This window comes from Ostrinia furnacalis, unplaced genomic scaffold, assembly GCF_004193835.3.
Source record: "Ostrinia furnacalis isolate ACB-3 unplaced genomic scaffold, ASM419383v2 OfSCF3905, whole genome shotgun sequence".
Classification (NCBI taxonomy): Eukaryota; Metazoa; Arthropoda; class Insecta; order Lepidoptera; family Crambidae; genus Ostrinia; species Ostrinia furnacalis.
Genome location: NW_021134144.1, coordinates 96,400 through 117,195, shown reverse-complemented (window position 1 = coordinate 117,195; position 20,796 = coordinate 96,400). Strand labels below are relative to the sequence as shown.

General features: G+C 37.5%; 5 protein-coding genes across 7 annotated transcripts; 2 read left to right on the top strand and 3 right to left on the bottom strand.

Annotated features, from left to right (window-relative positions):
- The first annotated feature begins 1,019 nt into the window (after positions 1–1,019).
- On the top strand, positions 1,020–3,646 carry LOC114358384 (facilitated trehalose transporter Tret1-2 homolog). 3 transcript variants are annotated; one of them, XM_028312338.1, is made up of 3 exons: positions 1,020–1,156; positions 1,931–2,063; positions 2,400–3,646. In XM_028312338.1, the coding sequence occupies exons 1-3, from the start codon at positions 1,109–1,111 to the stop codon at positions 3,602–3,604; spliced, it is 1,386 nt and encodes a 461-aa protein (XP_028168139.1). In that variant the 5' UTR covers positions 1,020–1,108; the 3' UTR covers positions 3,605–3,646. The 3 variants fall into 3 exon arrangements, with proteins under 3 accessions (XP_028168139.1, XP_028168140.1, XP_028168141.1); XM_028312339.1 differs by lacking the exon at positions 1,020–1,156 and adding an exon at positions 1,683–1,799; XM_028312340.1 differs by lacking the exon at positions 1,020–1,156 and having other exon boundaries at positions 1,982–2,059.
- Positions 3,647–5,038: 1,392 nt separating this feature from the next.
- Positions 5,039–7,562, top strand: LOC114358365 (facilitated trehalose transporter Tret1-like). The gene is made up of 3 exons (XM_028312311.1): positions 5,039–5,104; positions 6,079–6,211; positions 6,467–7,562. The coding sequence occupies exons 1-3, from the start codon at positions 5,042–5,044 to the stop codon at positions 7,126–7,128; spliced, it is 858 nt and encodes a 285-aa protein (XP_028168112.1). The 5' UTR covers positions 5,039–5,041; the 3' UTR covers positions 7,129–7,562.
- A 1,886-nt stretch (positions 7,563–9,448) lies between these two features.
- Positions 9,449–10,208, bottom strand: LOC114358390 (protein lethal(2)essential for life-like). The gene has a single exon (XM_028312349.1). The coding sequence runs from the start codon at positions 10,135–10,137 to the stop codon at positions 9,619–9,621; it is 519 nt and encodes a 172-aa protein (XP_028168150.1). The 5' UTR covers positions 10,138–10,208; the 3' UTR covers positions 9,449–9,618.
- Positions 10,209–12,342: 2,134 nt separating this feature from the next.
- LOC114358388 (protein lethal(2)essential for life-like) lies at positions 12,343–14,800 on the bottom strand. The gene is made up of 2 exons (XM_028312346.1): positions 14,517–14,800; positions 12,343–12,657 (listed from the first exon to the last, which is right to left on the bottom strand). Exons 1-2 carry the CDS (start codon positions 14,735–14,737, stop codon positions 12,417–12,419), a joined length of 462 nt encoding a protein of 153 aa, XP_028168147.1. The 5' UTR covers positions 14,738–14,800; the 3' UTR covers positions 12,343–12,416.
- A 2,383-nt stretch (positions 14,801–17,183) lies between these two features.
- On the bottom strand, positions 17,184–17,969 carry LOC114358386 (protein lethal(2)essential for life-like). Its single transcript, XM_028312344.1, has one exon. It carries the CDS (start codon positions 17,866–17,868, stop codon positions 17,281–17,283), a length of 588 nt encoding a protein of 195 aa, XP_028168145.1. The 5' UTR covers positions 17,869–17,969; the 3' UTR covers positions 17,184–17,280.
- Between the last annotated feature and the right edge of the window lie 2,827 nt (positions 17,970–20,796).

Sequence of the window (20,796 nt, the reverse complement as noted above, 5' to 3'; positions counted from 1 at the left end):
TTCTATAAAATAGGTAATAAAAACATGGCCTTATATTAGTATTTCACGATTTACCTATGTCAAATACAGTTAAACGACTTTTCCATGGAACAATGGCAAATTAAAATAATAGTTATTACTACAGGACCCTTTTGAAAGAAAGAAAGAAAAAACATTTATTTGGTACCAAAAAATAAAACAATTTGGCTTAATTTCTATCTCATGTAACACCTAATGTACCTACCTACTATTCTATTATGGAAGCAACAAACGTTACATTTTGCGTTTATCGCTTGATAGAATAATTATTGTTCAAAGTTTATTAACCTACTAGCGGCCGCCCGCGACTTCGTACGCGTGGATCTCGTTTTACCCCCCCTTCATCAATCTTACGCGGTTCAGATTTTTTCATACAATTTTTTTCCCGCTAACTCCCGTTCCCGTGGGAATTTTGCAATATCCTGTTGTAACTAAGCTTTAAGTTTACTAAGATACCTGCATGCCAAATTTCAAGAGTCTATCTTACGCGGTTTAGATTTTTACATACAAATGTTTTTTCCCGCTAACTCCCGTTCCCGTGGGAATTTTGCAATATCCTGTTGTAACTAAGCTTTAAGTTTACTAAGGTACCTGCATGCCAAATTTCAAGAGTCTAACAGACAGACAGACAGACAGACAGACAGACAGACAGACAGACAAAAATTTTACTGATTGCATTTTTGGCATCAGTATCGACCACTAATCACCCCCTGATAGTTATTTTGAAAATATATTTCATGTACAGAATTGACCTCTCTACAGATTTATTATAAGTATATAGATATAGATTAGCCGCCAACGAATATGAAAAGCGTTGTATTGTATCATAATTTGTATGCCAGGCTAGGCGCCAAGCTATGACGCTATAAACACTGGCGCTGAAAAGGTATTTTTTGCTTCTGACTGTACATGAAAACCTTCCACAAAGGTAATGAACAGTTAATGCTAATTATTATTACAGACCAGAAACAGACAGTCCGTGGTATGAAATAAACGGATATTGTTACGCTTAACGTGTTTATTATTATGAAAACAAATGAAATGTTAAGAACTATCAAGTTTTCATGAAACTGAGGTTATTTGTGTGAAAATGGTCAGAACAGTTGTGCCTAAAGTATCTTCGATTTTACTAAAACAAGTAAGTTCTTAATTAGTTCCAAATTTTAATTCTATTAATTGATATCTAATAGTCATAGTCATAGTCATTTATTCCATAAACAATAACATTATCGTATTGGAAATATTACAAAAAACATGAAAAATTAAAAAACATCAACCGATATAAAATCATAAATTATACAACACAGCATAAAACTTTAAGGAAGCATTTAACAAAATGAGATTAAGATCTTTATAATTTTTATAATTTAATCTTCTTTAATAAAAAGCTGAAGAGTTCGTTTCTTTGGTTTAACGCGTTAATTTCAGAAATAACTGGTCCGATTTAAAAAATATTTTTGTGTTGGATAGCCCAGCGCTTACAGCTGGGCATCAATGAAAAATGTAGTGAAAACAGGATAAATATTCAAACTATTTTCATGCGTACGAAGTTGCGGGCACAGCTAGTATTTTATATTCCGAGAATTCTAGCAAGAATTTTAAATTAAGTTTTACTTAATGAGTAGGTAGATACACTGCACTACTTACATATTTAGAGGTGGATTAATTTCCTCAGTGTTTGTTAACACACAGTAGTGTTTTGACGATAATGATAAAAACCAAAAGACTCAACACAGCGCTATAAAATGGGTATATTAACCTTACAAGGATGGTATCCCGTGGTAAGTTGGAGGTAGATGTTCAGAGGTGGTGTACATCACTTTATTATCTGACTCTAGTCAGCCAGTTCCAGTCATAGTCATAGTAATTTATTCCAAAAACAATAATAAGTAGATTCTTCTTTCAATTCCAGGTGCTCGTTGCTATTTCCTGCAACTTCTTCTGCATCGGAGTTGGAAGCACCTTTGGTTTAAGTGCTGTCCTCTTGCCCCAAATCAAAAACGAAACAAATTTTATCTACGATGACAGCTATGACTCTTGGGTTGGTAAGAATCTTGATTTTAATTATCCTCATAAACTCCCAAAGATTGATTGCATTGCATTCATCGAAGGATACGTTGAAGTTAAGCCATGTAAGACACGTATGGTAGTGGGTACTAAATACTGACACCAAGCTTATCACGTCTGTGGTCACTAATTAACACGAAAACACGATATAAATTACTACCACCTTAATAAAATTAGTGATGAACTTATTCGTACTTAAAGATTACTGAAAGAAAAATAGTAAACTTACTTTTAAACCCCTTAACTGCTGGTGTAATAAATTGTTGCCACCGTATTTGGAACTTTTGGTTTACCATTACATTTTAACTTTTCAGGTTCCAGTTCCTGCCTTGCGATGGCATTTGGCTGCATCAGTGCCGGCGTCATCTCCGATCGGTTCGGCCGGCGATTCGCACACCTCCTCGTCGCCCTGCCTTTCATAGCCGGCTGGCTCATCCTTGGCTTCGCAAAGAACATCACAATGATTTTAATTGGGAGGGTCATAACAGGGGCGTGTACTGGCGCCCTTAGATCTTTAGGCCCTGTCTACCTCGGAGAAATCGCAAACCCAGCCTACAGACCTTTTCTAATTTTCTCACTGTCACTTTCATCTACCAGCGGAATTTTCCTCGGTCATTTGTTCGGAGGATATCTCAATTGGAGGACTGCCTGTTTCATCATGTGTGTGCCCACTGTCCTGGGCTTGTGCTTACAAGCAATTTTAAAAGAAAGCCCTTTGTGGCTTTTATACCAGGGAGAGATTGGTAAAGGCACGGAAATATTCACATGGTATAGGGGTGACAGCGAGATTGCTCAAAAAGAACTCGCAGATGTGCTGACTGAACAGAAAAACCGACCACAAAGTTTGTCATTTACAGAAGGTTTAAAAACCACGTGCAGCACAGCATTCGTAAAGCCGTTGTTAACGTCTTTCTTATTGTTCACGACTATGCAATTCACAGGAGTTAATAGCATGAGTTTCTATGCCCAGGATTTGCTGAAAGCCACATTCTCTGGTAATCTAGACCCAATGATGTTGATGCTTGTTACGGATGCCACAAGGATTTTTGGTATTTTTATACTGTTTTTCACTTCAAAATTTATACCTCGAAAGAAATTTTACGTGATTTCTTGTTCTACGCTTGTATGTATGTTGTTATCATTGATTGCATACATAGCACTTGAACCTAGTGGGGTAGTTTGGTTTTCCATTATCATTATACTATTGTTGGTTTACATAGGGTTAGGTAGTATTATGATTAGTTTAAGTTGGTCTTTTGTTGGAGAGATCTTTCCAAGTAGCCTTCGCGGATTAGGTTCGGGAATCGGGTGTTCCAGTTCGTTCTTTCTATTATTTTTAGTAGTCAATGTGACGCCAATAATAATGGTGAATCATGGTATAATAGCTGTATACTCCATGTTTGCGGGTGTGACTCTATTTGCTGTATTTTTCCTGCATTTCTTGTTACCGCAGACAGACGGGAAGACTTTGCAAGAAATTGAAAGTGGTTATGATGACAAAAAAATAAACCAAGGATAGCTAAGCTAGGTAATTATGTTAAGAAAAAAGTTTAAGTCAGTCAGTAAGGTAATTTGTATTAATGGTTTAGTATTATACCTAAATTTAGAAAATAAAGAAATCCTTTTTGTGTACCTAAGTTTTCCCTCGGCTGTATCTGAAAATGACTAAGTATTTGTTATACCTACTTGAAATTATTATATTTAATTTCAGTCAATCTGTAGCAGTATTAGCTTTAATTCAATTCAATCGTTCGTTCGTCTCAGGCAAATGACGTCCACTGGACAAAGGCCTCCCCCAAGGATTTCCACATAACCTTGGATAACAATATTGAATTAAATTCATTAATAATAAGTAGGCATAGGAAAGATCTTTGAAAACAGCTGAAACTTGAAAACAAACGAGAGTATACTTACATTAAACTAAAATGTATCCATGAGACTAAGGAACATGTAATTCGTCGCAGCATTGCTATCTTTAGCTACTAAAAAACTAAACATACGTGACGGCATTGAACGTGTTAAATACGAAAATTTCATAACTAAGTAGGTACCTAGTACCTACTGGGTTTCCCGGAACTGATTAACTAATCAGATTCAGGATAGCATTTGTTTGCCCTAGGTAGGCGACAGGAACCAACGCGTAACGCCTAGAGTTTAGTTATGAGTAGGTGCTAAGTACCTATCTAAAAATACCAAATAATTAAGAATGTAAATGAAATACAAAAGACAATGCCGGAAATTGGCGTCTTTTTTTTTTCGCGCGGCCATCGACCAAACCTTGTTTGTTGATTACAAAATAGTATAATAAACCAAACTTACTATGACATGTATACCTCTAAACTCAGTTTGAACTGAGTTACGAGCATTAGAAGTTTGATGATGCTTTTTGCGCGCAAGTTTTGTAAGAAATTGCAACAAAATAGTGACATTGTATGTGTAAACAAACAATATCATCCATTAAAGGCTCCAGACATCAGTATGCAGCAGAATCAGCGCAATAAAAAAATAGCGCAATATTTTGTTGCAATTTCTTACAAAACTTGCGCGCAAAAAGCAAATCTAGTATGAAAATCATCAAACTTCTAATGCTCGTAACTCCGTTCAGACTGAGTTTAGAGGTATACATGCCATAGTAAGTTTGGTTTATTACACTATTTTGTAATCAAAAAACAAAGTTTGGTCGATGGCCGCGCGAAAAAAAAAAGACGCCACCTTCCATACAAAGTCTGGCATTGCCATTTATCTACACTCGTCTCTTTAATTAAAATAATAATAGTTTCTTTCTACGCAGAACACGTCGACAGCGACACGCTCTGCGATCCCAATTTCTTAAATTCCAGTGTGTTTTAAATATTAAACAGATATGGCAAAATAGTGATCGTATAGTTAATTTAAAAGTTACATATTTTGTACCCAATATTGAATTATGTGATAATATGGCGCAAGATCTATAAAAATGGTGAATCAATCAACATTTAAAAATGTTATGCCTAAAGTTTCCTCGCCTTTATTAAAGCAAGTAAGTAATTAATTTAATTACCTGTTGTACTATTATAATACTAACTTCGAACTCCTCCTATGTTCTGATTAATTTCGTTGCGGGTCCAATGACTTTAAACTTTAAATTCCCTCGGGACAAACTTGACTTTCACTGGTTGGGTTTTTATTGGCGGTCAAGCTGTAGATCCTGGCTATACAGGAGTTGCAGCGTTTGGAAAGAGAGGTGGGAATAGTCCCGTGTTTAGTAGGTATATTGCTTTCCTACCTAAAATACCACTATCGACTCTATTGGCTATAGACTTGATTTTGACTTAAGGGGGCGTCCATAAATTACGTGAGACAATTTTGGCCATTTTTCAACCCCCCCGCCCCCCTTGGTGAGATTTTGCCTGACCCCCTCCCCCACCCCCCTAATCTCACGTGATATTTAATAAAATGCCTATTTTGCCATGTCTATGCTTCGAGTCTATTAGATTTATATGAAAAAATCAGTAACCCAGTGTCGTGCCACGCGCAGTGCAGGGTTCCGTAGCTTCCAGTCGTTTAGTAAGACAAGCACTTGCTTACGGAACCCTACACTGCGCGTGGTACGACACGCACTTGGCCAATTTTTTACGCAATAGCGACGTTTTTTTTAAATTTCGAATTTTCTTAATTTCGACATTTATTCTGCATCTTTAGTGTTCACAAATGCTGATGGAGGCATTTTTAGTTTAATTTGATTAGACGGTTTAGAATAAATTGTCATTATCATCATAAAAAAAAGCATTTTTTTTACTTCAATAACCCAGTTTTCTGGCAATTTTACTCTATTTCTTGTAGGAAAAATTACGTGATATTTTCCGAGACCCCCCCTCTCCCCCACGTGAGATTTAGTGAGGTTTTCGTTGACCCCCTCCCCCCCCTAAAAGTCTCACGTAATTTATGGACGCCCCCTAAGTAATTGTAATGACTTTGTATTAAGTAATTGTAATGATCGTCACTTTATTTCAGATGCTTGTTGCAATGTCTTGCAACATGTTCTGCCTCATAACTGGATGCACGTTTGGGTTCACCGCCGTTCTTCTGCCGCAGATTAAGAAGGACGATGAGTTTCCTTACAGTGACACCTATGACTCATGGATTGGTACGTAGCGATATTTATAAAATGCAGGTCTAACTCTGTACAATGATTTTAAAGTACCTAATTATCTAACTCTGCGGACCCTACAGCTTAACTAATCAATCGTCTCTCTCAGTCATACAAACTTCTCAGGGTGTGTGAGAGAAATAGAGATGTTACTTTTTAAAGCACCTTCGGGAAGCTCCCAGCCATCCAGTAATCCAGTTCATCCTGAACATAAAAGATACGAATCTAAAGATCACTTTGTTATTTTTTCAGCTTCGAGTTCTTGCCTCGCAATGGCAGTAGGCTGCTTCGCTGGAGGCCTCCTCTCCGACAGGTACGGGAGAAGAATCACGCATCTCATCGTGATTCTGCCTTTCTTGGCCGGATGGATCGTCCTGGCCTTCGCGAAAAACGTCCTAGCCCTCCTCATTGGAAGAGTTCTCACAGGACTGAGTTCTGGTGTCTTTCGGTCCTTAGGCGCGATTTGCCTCGGAGAAATAGTAAGTCCCATTGACCGACCAGCTTTTATATTCACTCTGTCGGTGTCAGGCAACGGCGGTATCTTGTTCATCCATATCCTCACCGGATATCTCAGCTGGAGACTCTCTTGCTTCATCGTTTGTCTCCCCGTCCTCCTCGGTATTGGTCTGCAAGTTTTAGCAAAAGAAAGCCCACTCTGGTTCATGTCTAAAGGCAAAATTGGCAAAGGGACTCAAGCCTTCAGGTGGTTTCGGGGCACTGATGAATGTTCCCAGAAAGAACTTGCAGAGATTCTAGAAAAACAAAAAGATCGACCACCAGAGTTGACTTTCAAAGATTGTTTAAGAGCTGCCTCCAGTAAAGCATTTTTGCTGCCGTTGTTCACGGTGATTTGTCTGTCCACAACTGTGCAATTCAGTGGTGTCAACACCATGAGTTTCTTTGCGCAGGATTGAGTCCACATTCTCTGGACAAGAAGATTCCTTTATGGTGATGCTTATTACAGATTCCACAAGAGTTTTCGGCGTTTTTATCATGTTCGCGTTTTCAAAATATATCCCTCGAAGGAAATCTTATTTCATTATTTGTGGTAGTCTTTTACTTTTATTGATAGCATTGATTGTATACACAGTAGTTCAATCCGATGGATTGGCTTGGCTGGCCATTACGATTTTGATGGTTTACATGGCGTTAGGTAGCATGATGGCAGGATTAAGCTGGACTTTCGTGGGAGAGATATTTCCAAGTACTTTGCGTGGATTGGGTTCAGGTATTGGTGCCGGATTCTCCTTCTTCCTTTTATTTATATCGGTCAATATAACACCAGGAATAATGATGAACTATGGAATAATAGCCACATATGCGACATTTGCTGTGGTGACTTTCCTTGACTTAATATTACTGTACTTTTTGCTTCCGCAAACTGATGGGAAGACTTTACAACAAATTGAAAATGATTATAGTAAGAAATAGTAAAAATTATGTGTTAGAGCATCTCTAAATCTATACTAATATTATAAAGCTGAAGAGTTTGTTTGTTTGTTTGTTTGTTTGTTTGTTTGTTTGGTTGAACGCGCTAATCTCAGGAACTACTGGACCGATTTGAAAAGTTCTTTTTGTGTTGGATAGCCCGTTAGTTCCTGAAGGCTTTAGGCTATTTATCATCACGCTAAGACCAATAGGAGCGGAGCACCAATGAAGAATATTTCAAATCAGTGATTTTTTTCCTTTTGAGAGCTGACGCTGCGTAAACGGTTAAAATTTCGCAAAAATCATGTATGACAGGATTGTTCCCCTTTAAAAGTTCTTTAAAAAAGTCCGCGGTAGCATATGTCTATCTTTTAAGGTTGGCTCATAGTAACCCTTTTTATGCAAAAAAAATCTGTTTTAAAATAATGCATTATTTGCGAAGGTGTTTTTATAAACATGATATTAATCCTTATCCAAATAAATAAATTATTCACCACAAGTATTTAATTTTAAACATTCTTGCCCTTTACACCATTCGATTTCAATAAATATCTTAGGAGATATCGCAGTTTTAAAATCACATCGCAGCAAAATAATGATCAAGTACTACGCGCGCTACTGATGGATCAATGCACAGCCTAAACCGCTGATCGTAAAGACCTGAAACTTGGACGGTGTGTTCTTTGTATGACGTAAGCATCTGATAAGAAAGGATTTTCCAAAATTCTACCCCTAAGGAGGTAAAAAGGAGGGGCAAAGTTTGTATGAAATAACGAGATTCCTTCGTCCAATCTACTTAAAATTTTGCATAAGCATTCTATAACAGAATTAATGGAAGACGTGTTTCGTATTTTAGTGAAATGCACCCCCTAACTATGTTAAAAAGGGGTAGAAAGTTATTTTAGTGGTGATTTGCTTCAAAGTTGATATTAATTACTCATTAGTGCATTTTTTTACAATCATGACGTCATGTTAACGACTACCATACTCTAGGGGTCTCCACTTAACCTCGGAGTGGGTGCCCGCTGCGTGCGCTCGCCTAACATTGCATAGTAATGCATGAAAGTCATGCCGCGGGCACCTGCTTGCGCTGTATACATAAACTCATTTTCGCGCGAGAGTTTTGGCGGAGGCCCTTGAGTTAGTGGGAGTAGTCTTGAGGAAAAGCTCCTTCTCCCACGGCCAGTGGCATGCTGGAAGCTTGGTGATTCTAGCACCCGTAGGAAAATATAAAAAAAAGTTTACCAATAATACTGCGGTAGGTGTAGTTTTCGATTTCGTTGTAAAAAAATAAAACCACCGAGTAACTTTCACCGGATCAAAGGTCGAGCTGCATATTCATAAAATATAAGAAAAAAATATTTTCATGTTTATTTAACCTGATTTTTATATTTTAAAAGTATTCAAACATTTAGATAATAACAACGTTAAAACATTTAAAAATAATCGTATGAGAACGTTTTCGACTTCTCCACGGACGAAGTCGCGGGCAAAAGCTATAATTTGTAAAATAATTAGACTAAATTATTAAAAGTGCCTACCCAAAGTCATTATTCCACGCGGACGAAGTCGCGGGCACAGCTAGTTTTCTTATAAAAGATTGACTTATTTAACAAGCACTGTTGCATTAAATGTTGTGAAAAGGCGTGGATGGTTATTGATAGATAGATCTTAAGATAGACAGCCACGGGTTTTGTGTTTAACTTTTCCTCATTTAGATACGTATAGCACAGCATATTTAGAAACTTATTCAGGATTGATAAAAGTCAGACGTTCGCTAGTTGCAAAAAAACACAGAATATTACCTATACGAAAAGTATTTATTATTTTCACTTAAAACTTAAGTTAGCAGTCTTTAGAATTTACACATAATCAGACTGTTATTGAATGATAATAGTCTAGTTTTATCACTTTGAATACCTTAGCTCTTATAATATAATGACTGTAGTTGGTGACTGTACGCTGCATCTTCAAATTCACTTCACTTCTGGCTTAGCTTCGTCCACTAACTTCCTGATAGGTCCCGTTTGGGTTATGGGAACAGAACGTTCCCCTTTCACTGAATCCGCTTTCCTGGGTGCGACGACAGTCAACACGCCATCTGAAGACAATCTGGACTCCACCGCATCTGGGTTACTATCTTCTGGAAGCTTGAACTTCCTCGTGAACTGCCTGGATATGTAGCCATGCTCATCTTTCTTTTCTTCATGTTTTCCTTCCACTACGATGAACCCATCCACTATTTTAACAACGACTTCATCTGGAGAGAAATGCTGAACGTCAACGTTGATTTGCCACTTGTCCTTATCAGCTTTGATTGTAGATCCCACGCCTTGTGCTACTTCTGGCCACCAGGGGCTGAGGCGAGGGAAGACTGGGCTGGTGACAGCTGACATGACGTCTTCTGGTGTTAAGGCCAGTCCGAAGTTCTGGTCCAGGAGCCTCCTCGGCCATTTCGGCGCGGCGTAGTCGAAGAAATGCGGGATGATAGACATTTTGCCTGTGTAGTGTACTGTAGTGAACTAGTGTTAGGTCGATACTAGTGGAATGCGCTCGAGTCTCGAGTTTATATGCGCGCGCGCCGTTTTATTTGGCACATGAGTCGTATTTAGAACGGGCGAGAACGTTCTCGGCAGGAGTTCGTTGCTGCGCGCCCCCAAAGGTTAATGTAATGACTACAACATTGAAGAATCCAACTTTCATCAGATTTACTGTAAAATAAAAGGTGGCCCTAAGGAATTTTAGCAACGAGTAAATTAGGATTATCAATTTTAATAACATTATAAACTAGCTTTTGCCCGCGGCTTCACCCGCGTCAAATTAATTTGTCACAGAACTCACAGATCGTCATAAATTATAGCCTATTATGTTTATTCTGGGTTATAAACAATAATACTGTAAAGTTTCATCAAAATCCTTTCAGTGGTTTTTGCGTGAAAGAGTAACAAACATCCAGACATCCATACAAACTTTCGCATTTATAATATTAGTAAGATGTTAACTTGCTTATATTAGTCGTAAAACCTGTAATTGTAAGTATGAAGCAAAATAATAGTTAGCTTTAACTTCAAGTTAAATTCTGTTTGCTATTATTGTGCATACTTATTTGCGTCTGAAAGAGGATTTTTATTAAGAAATAATATTTTACTGAAACGCAATTACATACAGAACTTTCTACAGGCAGGAGGTATTTTAACAGTTACTGGCACTAGACAGGTTAATAAATTATCTACTGATGAGTAAAGATTTAATTAATGTGTCTATTATATTCATAGGGTTTTCCTAGATAAGTAGGTACTTCTAGAGTTTAACCATACTATGTGTCCTCATAAAAAGTAACCAGGTATTGTGAAGAATTGAAGAAACTTGCGTAAATAATTTACTCGTATTAAGTATTAAATGGCTTACATAACTCTGTTTATCATAATTCAGAAATTTCAGGAAGGTCAGGTGGCTGAGTCACATTGAATCAAAAATAGCGTTTGTAGTGTTTACGTAAAATTATTATTAACGTATATTTTTAGCACCCCCTACGCAACTGGACGTGGAAATATTTCTGTCAAGAAGTTGTTTATTATCACAATTCGTAATAGTCAGTAGGTAGATAGTTTTCCGCGAAATTATGACGTAGGTTTGAATGAATAACTTTAGAAATTCTTCATTGAAGATATTTGTTCTTAACCTTTTCAGAGCCACGGTCTTCTACATAGAAGACAAACGTTTCCGTACCCTCTTTTTGTTTATTTTCAAAACAGTAAATATTTTTTCTTACTGTTCCAGCAGGCGCCATAGCTTGGCGCCTGTGATACTGCTTTTCATATGGGTTGGCGGCTAATAGGTTAATCGGTAGCTTTACTCTAGCTAAGTACCGATATCTTGAACGCTATTATTTGAACACAACAAAGATACCTACCTATTATTTCACAGTATGGTACAGTCTAGAAAGTGCGATGAGTCAGTCAGTGTTGTAGACGTGTAGACAAAACATCAGACTGTGTATTTTTGTAAAATTGCATCTATTACAAAGTTATACCTACATAGACACTAGACCTTGTGGGTTTTGCGGTACGTGGCCTCCACTCCAGAACCTTGCTGCCCCATCGGTCGTCAGTTCTGCGTACCTACCTACTATGTGCCCTGCCCATTGCCACTTCAGCTTGCTAATCCGTCGGGCTATGTCAGCGACTTTATTAGTTCGGACACATAATAAGTAGTAATAGTACCATGGTTCGGACGGATCTCCTTAGGTTTTTACTCAGGAATGCATAAAATGTTATGTTAAACCATAATTTTTCCCTTTTTGTTTACGCGAACCAGCTGCGGCAATATTTTTGTTATAAAAATAAAAGAAAGTAAGTAGGTAGGTAGTTATTTTCAAGATACCTAGCTAGGTCTGGAAATTGCTCGACACGATTGATATTGATTTGTGATAAGAAAAATGAGGAATGACTTGTTTACGTTTAAAGTTATTTTTAAATGGACAATAATAATATTGAATAGTAGGTACTTTTCCTCCTTGCTATCTCTTATCCATGACCTTTTGATATTATTATTCGTTTCGTCCATGTGCAAAATGTACACTACAACTATACCTACCTACCTAATAGCTGGTGAACAAAAGAAACCTTTTACTTTTACCGTAAATATTATTATAGTTTCATGTCTTGAATGGTGTATGGTAGTGGCCAGGTAGATATTAATGTAGTTTAGTTAGTCACAGAAACTACAAATCATCACAATACAATATTTATCACCGTTTTACAGACTATCAAAATTATTTCTTTTCATCCTTCGGTTTCTCAGCCGTTTTCTCGACGATGTGCTGCACAGCCTCCAAGGTTTCCGTTTTGACCTTCGGCTCAGCTGCTGATATGGGGATGACGGTCTCACAGGGCAAGTTTTTGTCGCAAGTCTGTCTTGGAGCTGTGACTGTGAGGATACCGTCAGGGGATAGGTGGATTTTCATCGTTTCCGGAGTGCAACCGTAAGGGAGCTTGAATTTGCGGACGAACTGTCTGAAAAGAGGTAATATTTTGGGGAGTAAGTATGCCGAACTGCTTTAAAACATTGCCTTATGCCTAAAGGCTTTTTCGAATAACGCGTTTTAACAAATGCGTTGAAATTAAAATAACAACATTAGTAACAGAGTGTACGGTCTTGTAAACGTACGAAGAGCATGACTAACGTCTAAGGAAAAGGTCTAAAATTTGAAAGAGCCTTATGCATATATGACTATTAGGTAATTGTGTCATGTACGCTGTATACTTAAGTATGGTTATAAGCATCATAATGCGAAAACAAAACTCGTTTTTCATTCGTATTTATCAGTCGATGTGTCAACTGACTCGATCAACGATCACCTTACTTCCCGTCCTGCTGATTGTGGTTTGCAATTGCATATTGTTTGCATACCGCAGGCAGTTAGCAACTCCGCCAATCTACAATATTATGCACTAATATGAACGCGATAGCTTATGTCCGTTTGTTGCAAGTTTTTTGCACCCAATAATAGCGCTCTCAGCAGCGCCTACACAAATTACACCGTGCTACAATGTTACGATCATCTGCAATCTACATAATAGCCACAATAGCTGATCCAATTCCAGTGAGCTTTGAATGGATATTGTGTAAGTAGGTTATGTCTCAGAGAAGGACGTTTCAAGAATAGGGGAATAGGGTATCAAAATTAATGTTTAGGAATAGGACGTAGCGCGAAAGATTTTGTGATAGACAGAAATCCTTGGGCAGACATGGATCACTGGCAGAAGCTAGTGTTACTGAACTATAATACTGGTCATCACAACAATCGGCCCACCTACGTTTTACAGGAAAACTCGTTTCTACTGACACAATCATGGTGCCCCAACAATATTGGTGTTATTTGAAAGCCCAATAAATATCCTTAAAGAAAAACACATTTAATTTCTTAATAAACAATTAACATAAACGCATATCGCGTTTACGATAATTGTTTATTAAGTATATAATACAATAAATGTGACTTGAAAAAAGACCTCACTTTGGGCTCATCTCCGGGATCAATTAAGTAGACCAATTTTTATGGTTATAAAACCAAATAATGATCTCAGGTGTCCTCTTTAACAGATGGATAGCGATTAATCCCAACTTATCAGTTTTATAGCCATAAAAGTTGGCTCAAGCGTAACTACCTACTTTTTGAAGAAGTGACTCTGGATTCTTCTACAATAAGGCGGCCAACTTTATAATAAGTCAATGCGGGACACCCACATTTTTTAAATCATATTTTTCACATGAGTGGCATTTTTTAATAGGTCTGGGTTTTGGTTCAGAATGTCCAAAAAGTTTTCACAGCTGCCCATATTGATTTTATAATTAGCATTGCACGTAATGTTTCTACTTTTAGTGACGACTTTTCGGATGTCCATAAGCTGTTCATTAAGGAAAAAACTCGTTCCGTAGGAGCGTTTGTTCCTGGCAAACAGAGTAGGTACTGGACGATGGCTAGGCAAAAGTCATTTGTATTTTGATGTGGAACACTTTTATGCGAGCAAAACGATGGGAAACGAAGAATGCGGGACATACGGGACGCCTCGGACGATTTGCGGGACTATTTTATTAAATATTGCAATGCGGAATTGCAACTGTCATTACGGGACGGTCCCGCAGAATGCGGGACGGTTGGCCGCCTTATTCTACAACCACATTTTTTTGGGTAAAAAAAACCTTTCCTTTAATGAAATTAAGTTTAGAACTAGGTTCTTAAATGGTGCCAAGGGGATGCATACGTTTGAAAGTGCTTGTCGCGGGAGGGTCAATTTTATTGATTACCAGTGTATGAGTAAAAATGTAACTAGTACATAATATTGTGGTATTGTGTACATAAAATAGAAACCTTATCACGTATCCTTTCTTCGACTTCTTTTCTTGCTTCCCTTCGATAATGACATACTCTGGCCTTGCTTTTACCCTTAGTTCTTCCTTCTTGAACTGTTTCACGTTCAGGGTTAGCTCGAACTTCTCTCTTCCTATCCTTATTGAAGGTCTGACACCCCGAAATTGAACCCAGGAGTTGCTATTAGGCCTAAAAACCCTGTATAAAGGACTCAAGAACATAATTTACCACACATTTTACATCTGTAGGGCGCCTAATTTATTTTAACATTGTAAACAAGTTTTGAAAACATATCGACATCACGGTGACCATGCCAAAAGTGACACTAGGTACCTACCATAAACTAAAGTTTTATTGAGGAGTATTTGTGCATAAAGATGCATCATCATTTTTGTGTCCTTGGTCGCTAGCGTGTCTGTCTGGCATTGGAAGTGCAGTGAACTACGGCGTGCACAAACATCAGCGGTTCTCAAACCTACAATCCACATTGAGAAATTAAAAAATGTGCCTCCTATTGCTCCTATTCAGTTTTTTCACGGGTCATTCACTTAACTGAGACACCAATGACAGTGATAAAGAAAAGATGTGCAAAAGGCATCATCACGTTTAGCTAAACACTCTTTTCATGTTATGTAGGTAGGTCTTTATAATTTTAATAAGAATATGTAGGTAAGATTTAAATTTTTGGCCGCTCTTTTGTGCCATAATGCTTCGTGTCCCAAGCGCCCACAAGGGGGCATGCATAACGCATTCTTGGAGAACATCTGATGTTTATCATTCAACGTGTGCAATTGCATACATGCACATTCAAAAGATAGGGGAAGAGCACAGCTCAGGTGGTGGTGTGAAACTGGTTATGCGTGCACCTTTCGCCCGTTTATAAATTTAAGAATAATATGCAATTTATTTTTGGGACAAACTATCTATACTTACCTATAACAAGCACGTCGCGTCAGCTCATATCGTGTGACCAATACAGGTGTTGTTGTTGTGGTCTAATAACTATTTAGTTTAGACTAAAAATAAATAGCGTCTCGTGTCTAGCTATCTCGGTATTTCACAAAGGATGGACGTTGTCCATTCGTCTTATCAATACGGAACTAATCTCAATTCCCACCACTCGTTCCTCCACCAACTTTTGCAAATTCAGCTCCTAAACCATTGAACTAATATTACCAAGTATTAAAACTCAAATGTCCTGAACTATTATCGACCGGGTAATCCAACAGCTAGCCCTTTACCTAGCTAGACTTTTGCGTGCATCTCACCGGGCGATCAATGCAGCCGCGCCCAACGCATGGCAATACCTACCTATCTATATTCTGCAATGCCTGAAAGGTCAATCAACTTCCACGTAATCCAGACAGAAAAGTAGGGTAAGTGCGCTAGTTTTCGTCCAATTATCGGAGTTGCCTACTTTGTGATGNACAAGGGGAACATGCATAACGCATTCTTGGAGAACATCTGATCATGTTTGTCATTCAACGTGTGCAATTGCATACATTCAAAAGATAGGGGAAGAGCACAGCTCAGGTGGTGGTGTGAAACTGGTTATGCGTGCACCTTTCGCCCGTTTATAAATTTAAGAATAATATGCAATTTATTTTTGGGACAAACTATGTATACAGTGTGAGTCACGTTAAAGTGTACATATGAAAATAGATGAAACTAGACCTATTTTTATCGACAAAAAAGAGGTCAAAAAATTTTTGAGTTTTTTTTTTCTTCCAATTACTTATTGTAAAGAAAACGTAATAACTTTTAAACTAAGCGGTATATCCTGATAAAATAAAAACAGTAATAATGCTAAATAACAGGCGATACTAAAAAAATACATAAAATACACAAAAAAGGCCAACAAATAATAAAAAATGATACTTTTTGAATAAAATCTGCTTTTAAATTCGTGTTTTTTTGGTTATTTGATAAATTTCTCCAAAAAATGCCCCTATAACATGTGGTTTTTATTACTTTTTATTATTCTCTATCGTATTACCTTCGTAAAACCAAAAATCACATGTCTCTATCCCTATCACAACGTCAATGATCCAACAGCTAGCCCTTTACCTAGCTAGACTAGCCTCTCTCTCATGCATTTGCGTGCATCTCACCGGGCGATCAATGCAGCCGCGCCCAACGCATGGCAATACCTACCTATATTCTGCAATGCCTGAAAGGTCAATCAACTTCCACGTAATCCAGACAGAAAAGTATTCGTCTAGAATGAAACGAGTTCAATCAGTTATTGGGTTTTATTAATCTAAGGTTATTGGAATGTGAGCTGTGTGAAGTAGGTAGGGTAATAAGTAGTAGGATCGTAATGACGTGTAGTGTGGGTAAAACTTTTGGTGGTTTAAAAAGCCCCCCCATTTTAAAAAATCATCCCTCAAGAGCTTAATTTTGTGAATTTTGCTAAGTAGGTAGGTAATGTATGATTTTATGGACTTTTATGTGGGTGACTACTTTATTAAAACAAACAAATGTAGGTACCTACCTACATTAAATATATTCAACTACCTACCTAAATTATTTCATCATGGATGTAAAAATTCAGAGGTCAATAAGAAAAAACAGGAGTAAAAGACGAAAAAGTTTAATTATAGCACATACCTAACAGATGACTATTACGAATTGTATCAAACTTAAATTAGTAAGTAGTCNTAGTAGTTCACTAGCACTGCTAAACTTTGGATTAAGGAATAAATACGAATTTTAAATGCAACGCATCACGAGATTACAAAATCACAGTTAAAAAAATGAGATCCTACTTCTCTTCCTCCTTCGGTTCGTCAGGCACAGTCCGGTCCTTGATCTCCTTCCTGACTGGGCCGGTTTTGGCGATGGGTACAGGACGCTCAGCTTTGGACACGTCTGATACTTTCTTCGGCGCCGTGATGGTCAGCACTCCATCCGACGACAGCTTGGATTCGACGGTCTCCGGGTGCGTTCCCTCCGGCAGGGCGTAGCGGCGCGTGAACGAGCGGGAAACAAATCCATGGTCATCTTTCTTCTCTTCGTGCTTGCCCTCCACCACAATGTACCCATCTGCAGTCTTCACGGAGATCTCTTCGGGCAAGAAATGCTGCACGTCCAAGTTGATCTGGAACTTGTCCTTCTCCACCTTAATGCTGGATCCCATGTCACGAACGGCGTTTGACAGATGCCTCCATGGCCTGTAGTATTCTGATGACAGTGAAGGTGCCACGACAGCGGTCAGCAAGTCATCAGGCCCGAGCGCCAAGCCGAAATCTTGATCCAAAAGCCGGCTGGCTGGCAACAATGGGTGATGAATTATGGGGCGTCGAGGAACATGAGGAACATCCAGTCCCAATACATACGGTAGCAGAGACATTTTTCGTGGATAGAAGTTTAACGTTGGATTAGAGTAAATTATTTATCTCACTTTCGTGTACTTCGGAGCTTGTTTACAAATGCAATATGCCGGCCGGCGTTCGACGTCATTACTTATACCCTTCGAACAGCGCCATCTAGTAGCGAGTAGAAAAATCTCGAACTTGCCAGACGATTCGTTGTATTAATTTGTAGGGGTGGTGAGGGATGGTGAAATACGATTCATCGAAAATTCGGGCTTTCCGTTTGATATTTTTTTTAATAAAATTTTTGGGTGGTTCGAAAAATTTACATTTAAAAAATTAGGCAGTGTTTTTTATTTTTTACACGAATTGTGCATAAAATCATATTTTTTTTTTCAGTAAATTAATAGTAATAGCTGTTGGCCAGTTAGTTTGTGTTACAAAGTGGGATTTTTTTTACGCAGAACAAGGCACAGATATTTGACATCAATCGCACTTGATGATAAGACGTGAGATGCAGTCTATGATGGATGGTTAAAAAACTTAAAAATATAGGTATTGATTGGTCTTTAAAATTTGATTGACTAAAGTGAATTTTATAGTGTTTTATTCAGTCACGATCAACAATAATTTTAGATTGCATCTTTTTTTCTCGTCTTTTTCGGATCTGTCCTGAATTCCTGATTTTGAAACCCGAAATAAAAAAACGGAATATCGAAATTCGGAAATTCGGGTTTCAAATCCTAAGTCCTAGCACGCCCTTGTCGCAAAACAAATTAGGTGTTGGTGTGAGTATGGAAGCTACTAGATGTCGTCTTTCTTGCGTGTGTGTGTTTTTAGGGAGCAAAAGGGCGAAAGGACAACCTAGGTCGAATTAAAACTACGCAGTCGGCTGTACTAATTTTGTGAGCTTTACCTATTTGTTTACATTGAATATTGAGAGCGCAGCAGATCGGAACTGGGCAGTAAAATGACTAAGCCACGACTTGACAAAAATAGATTTTAAGGCTGTGCGTACGTCGGGATGTATTTGAAGAAAAACTATTTAATTTAGTTAAAAAAAATCCCAGTTAATTTACACACATACATGACTGGACTACTATAGCGGACTAAGGGGAGATATTTATTATGAAACCATGAAACGAGCAAACACATATTGTAATAAGACATAATTTAGGGATAGGATAGAATCCAGGAATCCTGTACCAATCAGCTGCCGCCCCTTCCCCTGTCTACGGTCACACGGAGGGCGATCAATACTTTAGTCTGGAGACCTATGTTTACATCGTTTTGTTTTGACTGAAACTCAACATGATATCAACATGTGGGTAAATTAGTGACTAAAGGCTCTTTGCCACGGCGATATCCGGTTTTTTACAGGTAGTGTTTTTTGCTAGATCCCGTTTTTAGTAGTTTTTAATACTTCCTACTAAACATTCACATAAATATCGCATTTGATTATGCAGTCCTGCAAAAATCCGATACGTATGAAATTTAGAATTTAGAATTCGCCTTTGTTATTAAAGTGGACCAGTAAAAAATTGGAAAAAATTAGATTATTTAAAAAAAATGATTTCAATAGAAGTGTTCCCACTGCTAGCAACTTATTATTATCCTATGCCTATGTTATTTATTTACCACGTTTTTTCAAGCGAATAAAATATTTTATCATTTGAAACTTTTTTCTTTGAAATTACTCATATTTATCTTAATAGATAAAACACGTAAAAGGGACTCATACGTAAAAGATAATCATTGTTTCATCATTAAAAAACCACCCTCCTGCCTGCAGTTGGGTAAAAATTTACGACACACCTTTTCGCGCGGCCTTGTAGCATGAACTCGAAACGAAGACGAATGTTCTACGTATAGGGTAAGTGCGCTAGTTTTCGTCCAATTATCGGAGTTGCCAACTTTGTGATGCGAAATGAATATCTTAAAATACCNTACGTATACATGACCTACCCGAACATTCGATAACGTTCCAGACGATGCGTGGCGTTATTCACTGACGCGACTGCTGCGCAAGACCAGTGGAGCTAAATTCGCGGGCCGCATTCATTTTGCGTCTTATTTTTTTGTAAAACATTGCTTAACAATTTATTGTTTGTTTAACCATAATATTGAGAGTTGTACATTTATGAATTATATAATTGTTACCAATAAATACAATTTTGTTTCATTTTAATGTTACACAAAATAAATTTTTCATAAATAATATTTTAGTTTTAGCGTTAAGAGTTCATAATTCATAAATAAACAATTTTCAATATAATCTGAAATAAAGAGATTCTTCCAAAAAAAATTATTACATATTTATTAAATCTGTAGAGAGATTGGTACTTGATTTGATTATTTCCTACTTTCTGTTTTTTAAAGTCAATGAGTTTTAATGAGTCGTAGCTTTTTTATTTGGGAATAGGGTTATTATTATTTATGTCTATTTATTTATTGAAACTCATTGAGTTTTGTATAAACAAAAGTTAATAATTTTATTATACATTCATTCAGATTTAGGTAGCAAAGGTGGTGCAGGACATAGCCGAATATTCGAGCGTATTTGTATGGAGTTAGGACTTAGAATTTTTTAAATCTTTTTCTATGTAGTGTAATAAAGCAGTGAATCCAGACTTAGAACATTTTTCTTTCTGAACAAGCTAGTCAAACCCTCTCCAGAGAGGGTCCTAAATTCTAATTTCTGATTCATAGTACCACTCCCCAAAAGATACCGAGATGAAGGTAAAAGAGTTCACGAATAATTTATGAGTGTACAGTGTAAAAAATAAGATTACAAAATCAAACAATCACTAATCAATAATATTCCTTAAATACATAAAAAAATAAGTAACCTGGGATTGCTCGAGCAGTATTTCCACCACTAAACACTTCACAAACTTTCCTCGAGACGTCTGCTTACTGCAGAGGTTGGATAGCGACTGACTCGAATTACAAAAAAGTGAACGATC

What these genes read in the sequence shown, in the direction of transcription:
- LOC114358390 (XM_028312349.1), bottom strand. Translation starts at nt 10,137, where the DNA reads ATGTCTATCATCCCGCATTTCTTCGACTACGCCGCGCCGAAATGGCCG.
- LOC114358388 (XM_028312346.1), bottom strand. Translation starts at nt 14,737, where the DNA reads ATGTTCTTGAGTCCTTTATACAGGGTTTTTAGGCCTAATAGCAACTCC. An exon ending in AAGAAAGGATACGTGATAAG is followed by an intron (nt 12,658 to 14,516) that starts GTTTCTATTTTA and finishes ACCTCTTTTCAG; the next exon opens with ACAGTTCGTCCGCAAATTCA.
- LOC114358384 (XM_028312338.1), top strand. Translation starts at nt 1,109, where the DNA reads ATGGTCAGAACAGTTGTGCCTAAAGTATCTTCGATTTTACTAAAACAA. An exon ending in CTTCGATTTTACTAAAACAA is followed by an intron (nt 1,157 to 1,930) that starts GTAAGTTCTTAA and finishes TTTCAATTCCAG; the next exon opens with GTGCTCGTTGCTATTTCCTG. An exon ending in CAGCTATGACTCTTGGGTTG is followed by an intron (nt 2,064 to 2,399) that starts GTAAGAATCTTG and finishes TTAACTTTTCAG; the next exon opens with GTTCCAGTTCCTGCCTTGCG.
- LOC114358365 (XM_028312311.1), top strand. Translation starts at nt 5,042, where the DNA reads ATGGTGAATCAATCAACATTTAAAAATGTTATGCCTAAAGTTTCCTCG. An exon ending in CCTCGCCTTTATTAAAGCAA is followed by an intron (nt 5,105 to 6,078) that starts GTAAGTAATTAA and finishes ACTTTATTTCAG; the next exon opens with ATGCTTGTTGCAATGTCTTG. An exon ending in CACCTATGACTCATGGATTG is followed by an intron (nt 6,212 to 6,466) that starts GTACGTAGCGAT and finishes TTATTTTTTCAG; the next exon opens with CTTCGAGTTCTTGCCTCGCA.
- LOC114358386 (XM_028312344.1), bottom strand. Translation starts at nt 17,868, where the DNA reads ATGTCTCTGCTACCGTATGTATTGGGACTGGATGTTCCTCATGTTCCT.